This window comes from Pleurodeles waltl, chromosome 3_1 (genome assembly GCF_031143425.1).
Source record: "Pleurodeles waltl isolate 20211129_DDA chromosome 3_1, aPleWal1.hap1.20221129, whole genome shotgun sequence".
NCBI classification, from domain to species: domain Eukaryota; kingdom Metazoa; phylum Chordata; class Amphibia; order Caudata; family Salamandridae; genus Pleurodeles; species Pleurodeles waltl.
Window position 1 is genome coordinate 971,363,101 of NC_090440.1, and position 17,284 is coordinate 971,380,384.

At 43.1% G+C, this 17,284-nt stretch overlaps 1 protein-coding gene across 1 annotated transcript in view; it reads right to left on the bottom strand.

Annotated features, from left to right (window-relative positions):
• Positions 1-2,945: 2,945 nt before the first annotated feature.
• The window catches only part of ZNF683 (zinc finger protein 683), a 71,683-nt gene continuing 57,344 nt past the window's right edge, over positions 2,946-17,284 (bottom strand). Inside the window, exon 7 of the mRNA XM_069224032.1 lies at positions 2,946-4,049. Coding sequence (XP_069080133.1) covers positions 3,540-4,049 — 510 coding nt within the window. The 3' untranslated portion in view covers positions 2,946-3,539. The remainder of the gene's footprint in view (positions 4,050-17,284) is intronic.

Sequence of the window (17,284 nt, forward strand, 5' to 3'; positions counted from 1 at the left end):
ATCAATGATACAATTAGTGCATCTGGCAAACTGAAACGCTTTTCTGACATGAGTATACATGTGCGTCTACATCTGGTGCAAAAGTAACTTACTTTATCACACTATCTATGCTTGGTATACAATGACGGCCTGAAATATCCACATTCATATATGTTGTCTAGAGAAAGTCACTTGAAATGAAATATGCACAAACAGTAAATATAATAATTCTCCACTTGGAATTAACCGTGCAAGAACAAAGGCTCTCTACAAAAAGACAGGAGTTGTGCACATAATCAAGGTGGCTCTGCTCAGCATTTAATGAGTTGTACGGACAAGTCCTTGTGCATAATGTTGGTGTATTAAAAGCACCAATCTTAATACACCGTGCTGACCCAGTCCATCTAAATACACAGAGTTAGGCCAAGGTCCTACAGCGTTGGGGCAGTGTCACAAGGCACAGGCCTGGTATTCCAAAGCACAGCCCCATTATGAAACACCACTCATTCAATATACCTCAGTGGCTCAACTTCACAAACCATCTCACTAACGCCCAATATCCCAAAGTCCTAGGGTCACATATGCTGGCCTACAACATTATGCAGGCCGAACATCACACATAGTGTTGACCAATGTGCACAGTTTTTAATCTGTCAAATTGATTGCGAGGGTCCTTTGACATGGTCAGTTGTAGTCTGTCCCCATACACACAGCGAACTGCATAAATATGCCCAATGTGAATACGAGATAACGAGGATGAACCCATTCAACAAAGGATTACTTGAAAACTGTGGTGCAGATGGGAGTGATGCCCAGAACTGCTTAGTGTACAGATATTACCTAGTGTACAGGTATTAGTTAACATTTTAAATTTGGTAAAGCAGTCAAGTGTTAGTATGTGTATTGAAGCTGTTCTATTGGAACTGCCCCTGCAATCCCCTTCAATGGTAGTAATGATAGGTGGAAGGATCTCACAATACAGAGCCCTTGTATACATGCCAACATATTGGGAACAGTTTTGGAGGCGACATAGACTTCAATAATTTTATTCTCCAGTCAGCTTTCATCAGAATGAAGGGAAAATTATGAGAACGTTAAATATAACCATAAGCTAAAAATCTTCACCTGCCATTATGAGTTTTGCCATTAGGAACCGAGTGCTACTCAGTGTACTCTGTGAGCTCTTCCCTTATCTTTTCACAGGCTGTGCCTCTAACGGGAACAAAGCACTGAGCAAAGATCTGAAATGACTAAGCCAAGACCAGATAGGGCTGAGCCAACAACCCACAGGACTGGAATAAGATATCATCCAGTATTGGCCTACATAAGAGCAATGGTTCAAGATCATGCCAGGATGGCTTAAGATCACACAGTGTAGAGCCAAGAACACACATTACTCATCAAGGATCACACACTAGTGAGTCAAGACCACACAGAACTGAACCAATACCAGACACTGCTCGGCCAAAAGCAACTAGTTGATGGCCCAAGATCAGGTAATGGTGGATCAACATCACACAGAGCTTAGCCAAGATCACATACTAAGTATAAAAAAAATATCAAAATTATGCATGACTGAGTCAAGGTCTCAAAGCACTGAATCAATCCAACATAGTGCTGGTTCAGTTTTACCTGTTGCTGACCCAATCGTACTCAACACTAGAGCAAGATTATATATCTCTGGCTCAACAAGGCAAAATGCTGGCACAGAATCAAACACTGCTGGTCCATGATCAAACAGCAAAGGCCCAACATCAAACAGTACTTGGCCAAGGTCACAGCAGTCCTAATATCACACTAAGCAGATCATTATGAACTGTTCTAAACCTCGTAAATTTATATTGGAAATGCTCTGTCAAAGAAAGCTTAGTCCAAACATAACATGACCCTTTAAATGCAATGAGTGGCTTAAAATGTGAGAGGGTCATAGTAGTAGACAGGTTATTGTTTATATATGTCTTGCCCACATGTGCAGAGGGAATTTGCACATACAGGAAATTTGAGACTATTAACAAGGATAATGTAAGGGTAAAATGAATACTTGACAGATGGCAGTAGTGTCATTATATAATTATGTCCTGCCTAAGACTCAATTTGGTAAGTACCATCACTTATTTTTCCCATTTAGAGCACTGTGCACAGCCACTCATATCAATGGGTCACATGACCACTGCTAGTCCTGAGTGTGTGTTCTATACCCCTATTTCAAATTTTGAAACCCGGCATCCTGTCCCAAACCCACTCACTCACTCTCTTGAGTCCTCATAAGGTTGTTGCTACTTATCACAGTAACCATTGTTTACCACACCTATTTCCGAATGTGTCAGATGTTTCCCGCACATTGGGGCAGAATTTAGAAAAGTGGCGCTGCACTAAGTGTAGCGCCACTTTCCTTGCGCCCCTTAGCGCCCCCTACCACCACCATGCGTGCGCCGTATTTAAAATACGGCGCACCATGGCGCAGGGTAGGGGGCAACAGCATCAACATTTTTTATGGTATTGATGTTCTGTTCGCGGTTAGCACCAAACTTTTGGCACTAACCCTGAACAGTACATAGGGACCCATTGTAACCAATGGTGTGCCCCCTTTTAGTGCCTGCTCTTTGCAGGCGTTAAAAATGCTGAAAAAAATGGCACAAAAAAATCTTTTAGATAACCTAACGGGGGAACGTCCCCCTTGCATACATTATGCTTGGCGCTGGCTTTATGTGGCACAAGGGGTTACAAAGTGGCGCAATGCATGCATTGAGCCACTTTGTAAAGCTGGCACAGCGATTTTGGCCTCATTGGGCCACATTATTGTAAAAACATAACGCAAATGTGGCACAAGGGGGCGCTAGGCCCTCTTAAATCTGGACTATAATCTCTCAATAAATGGTGCAAGGTTTGACAAGACGAAAGCTGTAATGAATTGGAATTTAACCCCCAAATCAAAAAAAGGCAACGTTTTGTTGCAAAACCCTCACTCAATAGCACTCATCTTATTGTCCTGGGAATGATGGAAGGCTATGTCAGCCAGTTTTGACTGAAGCCTGAGACATACTAGTTATATGCACACACCTAGGCACATACTAATGCACATACATGGGCACGTCAAAATAGGACCCTCAACCCAATGGCCGAGCTTACCATAGCAACATATCTGCTTCCAGGTGCTATTTAGAGACACATGTATATCCTAGTCAACCTTTGTTTTAGGGTACGTGGAGGATTGTTCTACGATTTAAAAAAAGTGAGTCATCATCAGCATAAACAGTTAAAGTGATATACAGCAGGAGCAGATATCTGAGGGTGTTAGCTCTCAAAAGCATTACGCAAGAGAGTAATTTTAGTATACCCCCAATGATAAACTTGTGTGCCTCCTACACATCCCTCTCTGTTCCACCACACTCCTCACAAGATAGTTTTGGTCTTTTGTTTCTGAAATAACTAGAAAAACCATGACAGATTGCTGATAGCAAAGCATAGTACATTTTTAATAAGTCTGCGTTGTTTCCAAAGAGTGGAGGAGTCGAATCATGGACTTCATGTGGTTTCTGGCACTGTTTAATACTTTCAGGTTAAGCCAACTGTATGTGCCTCTGTTGCTCCTCCTGCTTCAAGAAGAAACAAGATGGCGCCATTCTTGAGAAGTGCACTGGTCTACTCCCACTGCACACTGTGTTAATACCGCCCAGTTCCATCTTTCTCAGGATGAGTGTTTCCATCAGCAGGGCTGCCCTATGGTGGTCCAGCCCCCTTTCGAGTAGTGGGGTTGGATCCTGGCTTAGGTCGAACTGGTTGCACATGCTGTTGGTCTCACAGAGCTTTGCAGTGGGGCAACTGTGGTATGTGAAGAGTGGGCAGTTGCCTCGTTGATGCACTTCCAGGTTGGCATGGTGGAGATAGGTCGGAGGACTGCTGGGGCAACAAAGCAGCTGTTGGCGCTCATGCAGTCTTCGATGCAGCTTAAGGTGAATGTACTGGGTGAAACGGGTGTGACAGAGCCAGCACTGGTACGGGCGCTCCCCTGAATGCAGGCGCAGATGTGTCTTGAGGTTGCTGGTGCTGCTGAAGCACTTGTTGCAGACCTGGAAGAGAGGAGACAGACTTAAAGGCAACACAGAACCAGTTCCCTGTCTTACTTTCATTGTAGTCAGTTGTTAGCCAACATACAATTCATGTTTCATCTGGTCTTCGTGAAATCGTTGTTGCAATACTTACTTCTGTTAATACTCCACCCTAAAAGTAAAGTCACAACTTCAGATCTCTCATTCTCACTAGTTTACTACTTATCAGTCCATTCTTGATTTTCAATTGGCAACAGAATTTGGAATCTACCAACAGGACTTGGTCTATTCGGTAAATTTTCAACAATTCTTTGCATAGGGCTCGCTCACAAACTGGATAATTATATATACATTTGCTTAATCTTTTAGGAATAATTCCTTGATTTCTACCTTGATTATGGTCACAATATTCATGTGATCACCTACAAATACTTATACCTGGTTCCAGTCTGAAGTATATATGCACCCACTCACCTGCATAGCACATTCTTCATAATGATTATATCCTGGATAACATGGGTGATGCTTTTGCGCTTTAACCGTTTTGCACCCTTTGCACAGTCACGCTATATTATCATGGTTGGTATGAGATCTATATTAGTTCCATGTCCTTCATGCATGCAGGTTTGTGTCCTTCTTCGTCAGTCTTTATAATTTCAAACAGCACGACTGACCAGCATGTCAACATGTAGTTCTCATGTAACTCTGACTTTTCCCGGACATCCCGCACAACCTCAGTGATCTCTCTTTGCTTATAACATATTTGGTCTATATCATTTATTGTTTTGGGTGGAATGCATTAATTGTCCGCTGTGTTTATATTAGGTGGCTAACTTTGAGTTTGTGAATTATTTTATTTCTAGGCTTTGGTTCCCTTGTGGTGCTAGTCTTGCAGAGTCCTTCAATGGAAATAGCCCGAAACACGTCGACCTTTGATTGGGAGGATATTGCCATATAAACAGTACAGTCATAAGGAGCTAAGTAAGGAAGCAAGTGCCCCAGGACTCTTAACTTGGTTGCTACTTCCAAGTGGATAAAAGCTGGACCTGTAACCACCATTCTCCGAGTAAAAAAGGAAGCAAGGAGGAAAGAAAGAATAATCAATTTCCTTGCGTTTTGTAGACTTGGGTAACTTATGACATGTTCAAGTTAAGGAATGTGTTGTATATATTATGAAGTATAAAATTGTATTTGTTTTTGCTACTTCATCCTTTGTATCTGAGACTAACAAACCCATAACACAGGGTGTAGTTTAATGTACAGACAGGTTTATGTAACTGAAGATGAAATTAGCAGGGTGTGATTTAACTCTAAACCCAGTGAAAATAATTTTTTTCATTTTGGAATAAATGTGTTGCCCATGAATTTGTCCCTGCAGTATCCAACATTCTTATGTTTGAGTATTACTGCCCAGGTTACGTGTGGTGAAATGGGCAAATACCCCTTGTTTTCTTGTTTGTGGGCTTTAGACACAAAAGCACCGTTACCCATTCCTCGCTCTCTCTGTTCTTTCCTGTGATGTGGATGGGCACCCAAGTGTTCCCTCATTTTTCTGACAGTGAACTATCAACTTTGACATAGTTGTAGCATCTAAAGTGGTGGCGACAGGGTACCATGTTTTGTAAATCCATGGAACAATGCTGCAATGTGCATAGTGGGACTACCATTAACTGAAATAATTTGGAATCCAAAGGAGAATAATGTTCGAAACAATTGTTGATGACAGAGACCTGAAATCACTCCATACCCTTGAAGATTACTTTAGACTAAATGACACCTATGCATGGCAATTTAGGCAACTTGCCTGCTGCTTGACACACAACCTAGAAAAAAAGACAAATGTCAATGCTCATGTCACATATGAAAAATACTTTAACACATGGAGGTCTTACGATGGGGTGATATCTGGTCTTTACTGCCTAATAATCCTACAAATGTACTCCTCTCCCACACAGTAAAGATCAAAAGCATATAGGTAAATGATATTGGGTAGAAAATACTCCACAGATTGACCCGCACTACAGAATGAACACAATAAACAAATAAGGGAAGCTAGTCTCAAATTTTTATACTTTAAAATCTCAAATGACACCGGTCACCCATAAAATTGTGTAGGGCAAGATTTTTGCCACATATTAACTGCTGGAATTGTAAACAAGTTGGATGGGATAACCTAGACATTCTGTGGCACTGCCCCAGTATACAGGTTTTTGGAAAGGTATATGGCCCCCAATTAGGGGTACAATTAGCTCATGCATTCAGCAGCACCCTGGCCACCCTACGAGATATAAATGTGTTGAACAATCACAGTAGAAGGTGTCTAACTACGCCATTAGCAATGGCTAAGATATGCATCCTTTGGCACTGGTTGTATCCATCTATACTAACTTCAGATGAGTGGGTGGCAGAAATGTGTTAGATACCATCATGTGATAAGGTCATATACATTGTTAATAATCAAATAGACACACTTGGAAATGTTTGGCACATTTTCTTCAAATAGTGAGGGAGGACCACATCGTAACCTCTTAAATATGGCTAGCCACTGAAAAGTGTTGAAATGTGAACATGGTACAGTAGATTCCTGTGTATACATTTCCTACAATCGTATTTTAATTCTAATGATGTGAACCAAGCATTTTAATCTATAATGGTAATAGTACGAACAACGAGATTAAACAATGTAGTGATACTTTGCATTTACATAAAAAGCATGACTACTGCTTAGAAGTTCATTTGAAACATTAAGGACTCACTCTTCTTCAATCAGATCTGATTTTAGGAGAGTTAGGGGTTTAGGGGGAAAATGAGTGTAAAACAGTTTGATAAACATTTGTAGCAATATGTAGTGCCTTGTGGGAGTAGGTCACATCTACTTAGAGTTATGCATAACATGACACTGGTTACCATATTTATTGATAAAAAGATGCTACTATTCTCTTATTATAATTTATTTTTACTTTCTTTTTATGTTGTTATTATTGGATGATCGTGGACCATGTTGTTGTGGAGTAGACTGATAACAACTAAAGACCTGATTTGGAGTTTGCAGGACAGGTTATTCTGTCACTACAAATGCCACTGCCTATAATGTAATTGTAATTTGGCTGATGGGATATCAGTTACGTTTGTTATTGATTAACCTGATCACCAAATACCAAATGATCCCCTAAAATGTTAATAAAGAATCATTATAGCAGGTGAATTATCCTTAAGGTTAACCAGTCTTTTGCCTTTGCCAGGATCACTGTTGTTTGAAGCTGTTGATAGCCAGGTGTAAAAAACTTGCACTTCTCTGTGCCTTTGTTGTGGGTACTCAAAGCTGAGGCTACCCTGTTGTATGGGGTTCACTCTACACAAAGGCTGTGTCTGGAGAGCAGCCTGGAAAGGACACTTGAAAGGAGAATCACCCCTAACCAGTTTTGAAAGTGCAAGCATAGAATCCTTATTCCCTGTCAGCTTTCACTGTATAAATGTGGGAGCTACTGACCCGCTTGTTATTCCAGTTCCAATTTATCTTTGACCAAAGATGCAGGTACTCCACAAAGTACTCTAAAGACTGCAGTGCAACAAGAGCTTGTGTATGCCTGACAACCAGCTTCCTAGTGGTAACATGACATCACCTGGAGTCCTGCCTTGGGAGGAGGAAGCTATTCCCCTGACCTGAAGCTCCTGGAAGCCATTGTGGGTGTTGAATGAAGGTAACGAGTCTGCCTAGTTTGCAGGAGGTGGGACTTTTGAGAAAGAGACAGAAGTAACTTAACCAAAAGTAGACTGAGTAGAGTATTATGTGTGCCAAAAGAATTGTGGGCATAGTCTTTTTACATGAACAGTTTGCATGAAACTGGGTTATTAGTTGAGGGAGGTGACTAAACAATTCAAGTAATAATCACCGTCCTTGTCAGGGTGAACCACTTAAGTCACTAAATAAACCTGAGCTCAACACACTGATAGTTATGGCACACAGCAGACAGGATTAACTTTGAGGCAATGTGTACAGTATGTATGCAGTATAAAAACAGTATTAAGGCTGAAATGCAAAACAATAAAAATCCCAAACCAAATTAGAAAAATGGAGCAAGGCCTAATAAACAACTGTAAAATGGCTCATTTTTGTACTCACTTCAAAGTTTTGAACTGATATTCCTGGTTTTTCGACTCTGAAAGTGTATTGAGACCTGCTAATCAGACCTCAGTGCCAGTGTTCTGACGCTACAAAGTATGTGTTTGCTTGGCTTACAACTAATTGGTATAACTTTACCCACTTACAAGTCTCTAGAATATGGTACTAGTGTTACCTAGGGCCTGTAGGTTAAGGTGTCCCCCAAGGGTGCAGCACTTATTGTGCCATCCTGGATATGACAACATGAAAACATGTTTCCAGCCTACCACTGCAGACTGGCCAAGCAGTTTTAAACTGCTAACTTGACTCTGCCATTTAAAGTAATAGCAAAGCCCAAACCTCCGTAATATATATGTCACCTCTACAGCAGGCCCATTGAGTGGCAGGATGCTGTATATTAAATAGTCAGATATGTATTTTTATATGTCCTAACAGCCAAAACCTAAAATTATAATTTTTACTGCAGAATCTGTGGTAGGCCCATTGGCGAGTACAGGTTTACACAAAGAACTACTATAAATGCTACTTCAAGGTATCAAAATCATTGTTACAAACAACCCAACTTGTTTCAATCAATCAGTGTATTTGTAGAGCGCGCTACTTACCCGTGAGGGTCTCAAGGCGCTTTGAGGATGGGGGTTGCTACTGCTCGAACAGCCAGTTCTTGAGGAGTCTCCTGAAGGTCAGTAGGTCCTAGGTGGATGGGGAGGCTGTTCCAGGTCTTGGCCGCGAGGTAGGAGAAGGATTTGCCACTGGTTGTTGTCCTGTAGATGTGTGGGGTGAGGGCGAGGTTGGTGGAGAGGAGCTGACGATTCGGGGTGTAGCTGAGACGATCGTTGAGGTATGCTGGTCCGGCGTTGTGGAGTGCTTTGTGGGTGTGGGTTAGGAGTTTGAATGTGATCCTTTTGTTGACGGGAAGCGAGTGTAGGTTTCTCAGGTGGGCTGTGATGTGGCTGGGGTGGGGGATGTTGAGGATGAGGCGTGCAGAGACGTTCTGTATCCGTTGCAGTCTTTTCTGGAGAGCTGCCGTGATTCCCGCTTAGAGAGCGTTGCCGTAGTCCAGTCTGCTGCTGACGTGGGCCTGGGTAACTGTCTTTCTGGTTTCGGTAGGGATCCACCTGTAGATTTTGCGGAGCATGCGGAGGGTGTTGAAGCAGGAGGACGAGACGGCCTTGACTTGTTGGGTCATGGAGAGTGATGAGTCAAGGATGAAACCCAGGTTGCGGGCGTGGTTTGGTGCGGCTCCCAGCAACGGCCACCACCAGGAGGCATCCCAAGCAGAGGGGGTGGGGCCGAGGATGATGACCTCTGTCTTATCTGAGTTTAGTTTTAGTCGACTGTTCTTCATCCAGTTGGCGACGGCCTTCATACCCTTGTGGAGGTTGGTTTTGGCTGTGGCGGGGTCCTTGGTGAGGGATAGGATCAGCTGGGTGTTGTCGGCGTAAGAGATCATTTTGAGGTTGTGAGATCGGACTATTTTGGCGAGCGGTGCCATGTAGACGTTGAAGAGTGTCGGGCTGAGGGAATGAGCCCTGTGGTTCGCCGCAGATGGTCTTGGTGGCTTCAGATAGGAATGGAGACGGACTCTCTGTGTTCTGTCGGTGAGGAAGGAGGTGATCCAGTCCAGGGCCTTGTCGCGGATCCCTGCGTTGTGGAGGAGTGTGCGCAGGGTGTGGTGGCAGACGGTGTCAAAGAGGTCCAGGAGGATGAGGGCTGCTGTTTCGCCTTTGTCCAGGAGGGTCCGGATGTCGTCGGTTGCCGCGATGATGGCGGTCTCGGTGCTGTGATTACTGCGAAAGCCGGATTGGGACGGGTCCAGAGTTTTGTTTTCCTCCAGGTGGTGGGACAGTTGCCTATTGACGATCTTCTCAAGTACCTTTGCCAGGAACGGAAGCAGGGGGATTGGCCGGTAGTTTTTGAGGTCCTTAGGGTCCGCCTGGGGTTTCTTGAGTAAGGCATTGATCTCAGCCTGCTTCCAGCTTTCCGGGAAGGTGGTGGTCTCGAAGGAGCTATTGATGATCATACGGAGTTGGGGGGGCAATGATGGAGCTCGCTCTGTTGTAGATGTAGTGCAGGCAGGTGTCAGATGGAGAGCCGGAATGAATGGTGTTCATTACTTTGATGGTGTCGGCATTGTTGACGTGTGTCCATGAGAGCAGGAGGTTGGTGTGGTTGGGGGGGTGAGGAGTCGGAGGTGTTGGTAGCTGCTGCTTGGGTCTTGTTATTGAAGCTGTCGTCGATGTCTGTGATCTTGCAGTGAACGAAGGTGGCGAGGGAGTCACTGAGGTCTTGCGAAGGTGGGATGTCGTAGGTGCTGGAGCTGGGGTTTGAGAGTTCCTTTACGATGCTGAAGAGCTCTTTGCTGTTGTGCACATTGTTGTCGATACGTTCCTTGAAAGAGGATCTCTTGGTGGCCCGGATGAGCTGGTGGTGCTTGCGGATGGCGTTCTTGAGGGCCATGTGGGTGGCAGGTGTCTGTTCCTGGTGCCACTTCCTCTCGGGTTTGCGGCAGGCTTGTTTGTAGATCTGGAGGTCGGTGGTGAACCAGGTGGCCTTTTTGATGGCATGGTTGTGAGAGGGTTTTTTAATCGGGGCAAGAGTGTTGGCGCAGTCGTCGATCCATTGCCTGAGGTTGCGGGCGGCTCAGTCGGCATCGGTGGAGTCAGCTGGTGGGGCTCGGGCGAGGACGGAGATCAGCTGGCCGTTGGTGATCTTGTTCCAGCTGCGGCAGGGGATCGGTTGTGGGTGGTAGTGGGTGGTGGGTTTATTGAAGGTGAATTGGACGCAGCGGTGGTCGGTCCAGTAGAGCTCGGTGGTGTGGCTGAAGGTGATTTGTCTGCTGGCGGAGAAGATAGGGTCGAGCGTGTGTCCGGCGGAATGGGTGGGAGATGTGACGAGTTGATTGAGTCCGAGGTTGGCGAGGTTGTAGAGCAGGGCGATCGAGTTGCTGTCATTGGTGTTTTCGAGGTGGAAGTTCAGGTCCCCGAGGAGGACGTAATCTGTAGAGGCATGGCTTGAGTGCCGCTGATGTCAGCGATGGAGTCACTGAACTGAGGTTGAGGTCGGGGGGGGTCTGTAGATGAGGGTACCCCGAAGCAGTCTTGGGGTCGATGTGGACTTGGAAGTGCATGCGTTCCGGGGTGCTGAGGGTGTCTTCGGTGTTGGTTGAGATTCTGATGGTGATCCTGTGGACGATGGCAATCCCTCCTCCCGGTCTGTTGGTGTGGTCTCTCTTGTAACCGTCTGGGATGGCTATGGAAATGTCGGGAGCTGAGGATGGGTTTATCCAGGTCTCTGTCAGGAATGCGATGTCCGGCGAGGAGGAGACAAGAGGGTCCCAGAGCTCGATGGTGTGCTTGTGGACGGAGCGGGTATTAAGAATGATACACCTGAGGTGGCTGCGTCCAGTTCTGGCGGGTGAGGTGGTGGTATGGAGGGTAGAGAAGTTGCAGCTCCGGCAAGAGAAGGGTCTGTGGGCGAGCTTTGGTGAGGCCTGGAAGCAGGTGGTAGAGCGGCCGGTGTTGAAGGCGTGGATGGCGTTCGCGTCGTAGTGGCATCTGGTGCCAGGGGGATCTCGGCAGCCAGGGGGACTGGTGCGGGCACGGTCCAGGAGCGGACGGGCGCAGTCGGGCTTGCCTCCGGCGTGCCAGCGGCGCGGCCGCGCAGCAGCCACCATTATGAGGGGGAGGTGGGAGGCAGGAGCAACTGGGAGGCGGGAGGGAAGCGCGAATGGGTGTGCTAGGGGGGCGGGGCCACGGGGGATGCAGCAGCAGGGGAAACTACGGGGGAAGCCCAAGGAATAGAAGCAGGGCAAGAAAACAGAGGAACAGAGAAAAAGGCACAAAAAACTGCAAGAAAAACAGAGAAGCAGTGAAAAAGAAAGTGAAAAAAAGACAAAAGGCAAACAGACAGACAATACTTACGGCACCACTAGACCACCAGGGATGAGGCGCAGGCGGGGGCCTGCAGGTGGAGGAGGGCCTCAAACTCACAGTAGCAGCTGCGAGGGCGGGGAGAGGGACACGCGCACAACGGTGGACCTGTGCGGCACGGGGGCCTTCTCCCGACCTAAAAAGCAGGTCAGGGGTTGCTCCCTTTCAAAAATATAAAACTAAGCCCAAGATTTATGAGGACTGTGGGGGTAGATTCACTAATTCACTATGCAAAGCAGCAACTTATTTTGTCCCAGTCCATTGCGCAAAGGAAAAGAACAGACCAGAGACACTCGCCTGCCTGCTGCTGCTGTCATCCCCTGTACTGGAACAGCTTCAATAAGGTTGCTCTGCATGACGTACAGTGCAGAGGCAAGTGTGTGGCTGTCTTACACAGGATTTACATTGGAAGTATGCCCTTCCAGCACAAATTTCTACTGCTAGACAAACAAAGAAGGATGAACTATGCAGCTCGGATTCAATGTTTTAAGAGGTTTGAAAATTACTCTAAGCGTAGGTTTTTGTAATTAAAGGGTAGTTTTCCTGCACAAAATGCTTTCCTTAGACCATTTTTAAAACTTTAAATCATTGTGCATATTCTGTACAGTACATCACACATTACATCTTTTAAAGTATTTGATCATTCAAAAATGTCTAGATTTGTACGCATGCCTCAAGGATACGATGTTAAAAAAAAGCCTCATGTTGTTAGTAGATTGGTCTTTGTGTTAAATACCATGGGTTGCAATAAGGGAACACACGTGTAATCCCCCCAACGGACTCTAGCTTGATGCATTGTAATGCAAAGTAGCAAAAGGCGCTATCTGCAATAAATTTGAGATTGCTTTTCAGTACAAAACACGTTTACGTTTAAAAGTTAATCTCAAATAAACACTTTTCCCCGGTTTATGTCACTTTATATCTTGGCATTATTATTAAACAGAATACCATTGAGTTTAATGTTTGCCATGCCACACACGATCCCTTACATCATGACCATATTCCCACACACATGGATATTTGATATTTATTCTCCTTTCCTCTTTGGGCTTACTATTTGATACAGCATCCACTTGTTCCTTTTTTCATTGCACATTTACATCCAGTTTTCCTTTTGCATCTCAAACAATACTTTTCCAAGATTTCATATACTTTTCATGCTCACTTTGGATAAACAGGTTATACGCGTTTTACTCAAGTTCATTGACCTTAGACAAACCTTAAAACACAATTTGTGACACCCCAAGTGGAAAAACGTATTTCTGCACTGGCCATAAGGAGCTTGGCATGTCATTGTTTTTTTTTTAAACTTTCAGGAATGTTGTACAGCAGCTGTGCTGCTGTGCAACATGACTAATAAAACATTATGCCCAACCCGAATGGAGGTTTGGGTGGGAGGGCGAAGAAGGATGAGGCGGTACCGCCAGAGATGCCGACTTTGGAACTGGAGAACTAGCTCTGAGCCTCAGCATTGCTTCAACATCATATGTTTCTGGGCAAATCGCTTAAACGTATGGGCCTAAAAAAATGAATGTGAACTTATGTAATGTACCTGGTGCTCATGTAAAAAGCTCCAATACCTTCAGGTCAAGTTGAGCTATTTAAAAATGCAAAAAATAAAGAAATAGTGCCTCAATCACAGCGGGAGCATCAGACAAATGCTAAAAAAAATAAAGTAATCTGTACTTGGTCCATTATCCACACAAAGACAAGAAAGAGATACAGGAAGTGATGCCTCAAACGCGCTGCTAAATTACAAGGCAGCAAAAAAGAGTGGTAATGATGCCAATGAACAGTGAATAATGGACAGGCTAAAATAACTTTTTTTGAGTTTTTTTAGCTACAATAGATTGTTGCCAAGCCATAGCGCATGCACACTGCTAGCAGGCATGTCCTAAAAAAAATATTCTTTCCAGACCGCTCAGAATTAGTTATTTCATTTTCTTCAGAAACCAGTAAATATTGCACAACGTGGATATATCAAGAATATCTAAAACACTGGACTAATATTCACACCTAACCCTGACTCTGATTGTCTACAATCTATGAAATCAAAAATACAGAGTTCTTCACCCGGTGTGTTTATACTTCAATTAAAAAATGTTCATTAAGAAGCAATATATTTACTCAACTTTAAACATCTTTTCATTTTGACATTCAATATTCACTTAATGGTTTTCTAAAGAAAAAGTTTTAATTCTCTTGAACCTCTCTCTCCTTTGTTTTTCATATTTTTAAACTATTTAAGAAGTGGTAGACCAAAATTTATTAAAATGATATTCAATATCTGTTCTTAACATAATGTATCTATAGATGAAAAATGTGGAATATTTTAGTTTCTGTTTTAACCTACCTAGCTTAAACACACAGCATTGCTCTCCTAATATTAGTTGTCTTGAAATTCACACCTTGTGCTTTTGAATTTTAAACTTCTAAAAAAAAGTGGTTGCCGGTAATGAATAGTTATATCCAATATCTTTTTTCCACATTGGTTATCTTAAGAAGAAAAAATGTGGAATATTTTGTCTTTTGATGGTATGGTTTAAAGAAGTGTAGTTCTTAAACTTTAGGGAGTCCCTCACTAAAACATCTAGACTCCATGAATCATTTCAAACATCCATCCCCCACTATGGGTATCTGTAGGTGAAAATATAGAATAATTCAATACCAACTAAGGTAAAACGGTTAGATATTGTAAGAACACTATTCAGTACTCGGGCTGTCTATAGAGAATCAGTCATGAGGAATTTGTACAGAATGATAACAGGTCCCCATGGTAACATGCTGTTCCTGATTTTTGAGGCACCATATTGGATCTCACTATTGATATCTTTCAGAAAAGACCCCTAATTTGAATGCACGTGAAACAGTCCAGAAGTGGAAGCCATGTTAGTCTTGCAGTGGTAAACCTTTGTAGTTTCACTTCTATCACCTTAAAATTTTAGATCACGTCAACCATCTAGATAAAAAATGAATACATTTCTTTGGAAAATCTTTGTTGCACAGGTGTTTATTGGGAAGCCTTTCCATGGGTGCAGCAAGGGTGCCCCCATGCACTCACTCATAGATTTTGGGGCATTCCCAGATTTACTAAAGCTAGAAAATGCTGCACCTTCCCCAGTGAGGCTTAACAAGAAGAAATATCTTTATTTCCCTTTGTTACTTCCTATTTCTATGTTGAAAAGAAAGAGGAATATGGTTCTAAGGGTTATTTTTGAGCAGGAATGTATTCCCTCCTATACAATTATATCCCTAACACAGGCACTGCGATAAAAAGGTGCCTGCACTGGCGTTAGGCAGCCACAAGTGAGCCAACACAGACAGAGCTGAAGAGTGTCATTTCTAACTAGGTATGGAGCTCTTCAGCTCTCCACCATTCACGCAATGTAGAACAGCAATTTGCCTTGCTGCAAACTAATGCCTGAATTCTAATGAAATCTGCCCCTTTGTGTTTAACCAAGATACGCTAAAACAGAGAGTAAAATATTACATATTGTTCATCTTTACATAGCCTACATGGAGAAAAGATATTAGATATAATTATTCAGTTTGGGCAAACCATTTTTTAAGAAGTTTAAAGATATGAATGACTGAGGTGAGAATTTCAAGAAAACAAATGTATCACTTTCTGCATAAAAATAATTCTGCCCGTAATGTTGACCCTGAAGTGCATGGGTGCCTGCGTTTTTGCTAGGGCTGCCTCAAGTACACCAGTCCATAGAGAGCTGAAAAGAACCACATCTTGGTATATATGGCACTTTCCAGCTCTCTCCCATTTACGCAACACAGCACAGCAACTTGCCTTGCTCCACTGTGTTGTGTGAATTTTAAGTAATTCTGCCCTGGTATGTTTAACCAAGATACATTAGAAAAGAGAGGAAATATTCCATATTTTTCATCTTTAGGTACCCTGCGTGGAGAAAAGATATTGGACATAATTATTCATTTTGGACAATCACTTTTCAAGAGGTTTAAAAATATGAAAGAGGTAATTATTTTAGGAAAACACATGTTTTTTCTTTACAAAACCATTAAGTGAATTCTGACCTTCGAAATTAAATAATTTTCAAAGTTACGTAATTAATATTGCTTCTTAATGTAAACACTTTAGATTGAAGTGAAACCATATTTGGAGAACAACAAAGTGTGTTTATTGACATAGATTGTAGACATTCAGAAATATGGTTAGTGGTGAATATTAGTTAGTGATGAATATTAGTCCAATATTTCGATTGATCCTGATAAATTCATGCTGTGCAATATTTACTGTTTTCTGAAGAAAATGACTTAGGGTTGATTACGAGTTTGGAGGACGGAAAACTCCATCTGCCAAACTCCCGACAGGGTGGTCGCTGCCTACGTAGCAACATCCCCGCCGGAGCTATTATGGGTTTCCTGTCTCCAGGTCATAATTGAGCCGGCGGCAATGCTGTTGCCTGCAGAGTGCACTAGCACCCTTGCAGTGTTCAAAATGTGCAAAGCAGACAGTGAACATTATGATGATGCTGGGCACCCCTGTGGACCCCTGCACCTGTTCTCCGCCAGCTTTTTCATGGCGTTGCTACTGCCATGAAACCGGTGGAGGAGAATGAGGCAGTAATCCCCAGGGCAACGCTGCAATGCTGCCCTGACGGTTTAGGACCTCCACCACTACCAGGCCACCAGAATCCAGGATCCTGGCGGAGCTGGCGGTTCCCTGGTGGTCCAATGTGGCAAATAACTGTAAATATACTGATTTTATTTTGTGCATCTTTAGATTGACTGGTATTTTTGTGCTATTTGAAAATAATGATTGAATATGATATACAGGATAACCTACATTAATTGATCACTATGTTTGCGCCAAGGCAGATTTGTTATTATGTATATAGCTGTACAGCTTTTTCTTTCTTCCTTCTCTTTTTACGTCTGTTCTTCTCAACCCATTATGCTTCTTTTTCTTTTTGGGTTTGGTCTTCTGATCTTCTGCATTATAGATTTTCATTTTCTTTATTGTTTGCATGCTTTTTCATCTTTTCTAATTCTTTCCTTGATACGGAATAACTTTTTGTGCTGATGTTGTTTTTTCTCTTTCACCATTTATTTTACCTAGTAAGAAATATTGCCCAAATCCTGCATTTAAAATTAAAAGACATTTTACCAAATCAAGATAAAAACCATGAGTGATAGTTTTAAAATACTGAAAAGATTTGTATTTAAAC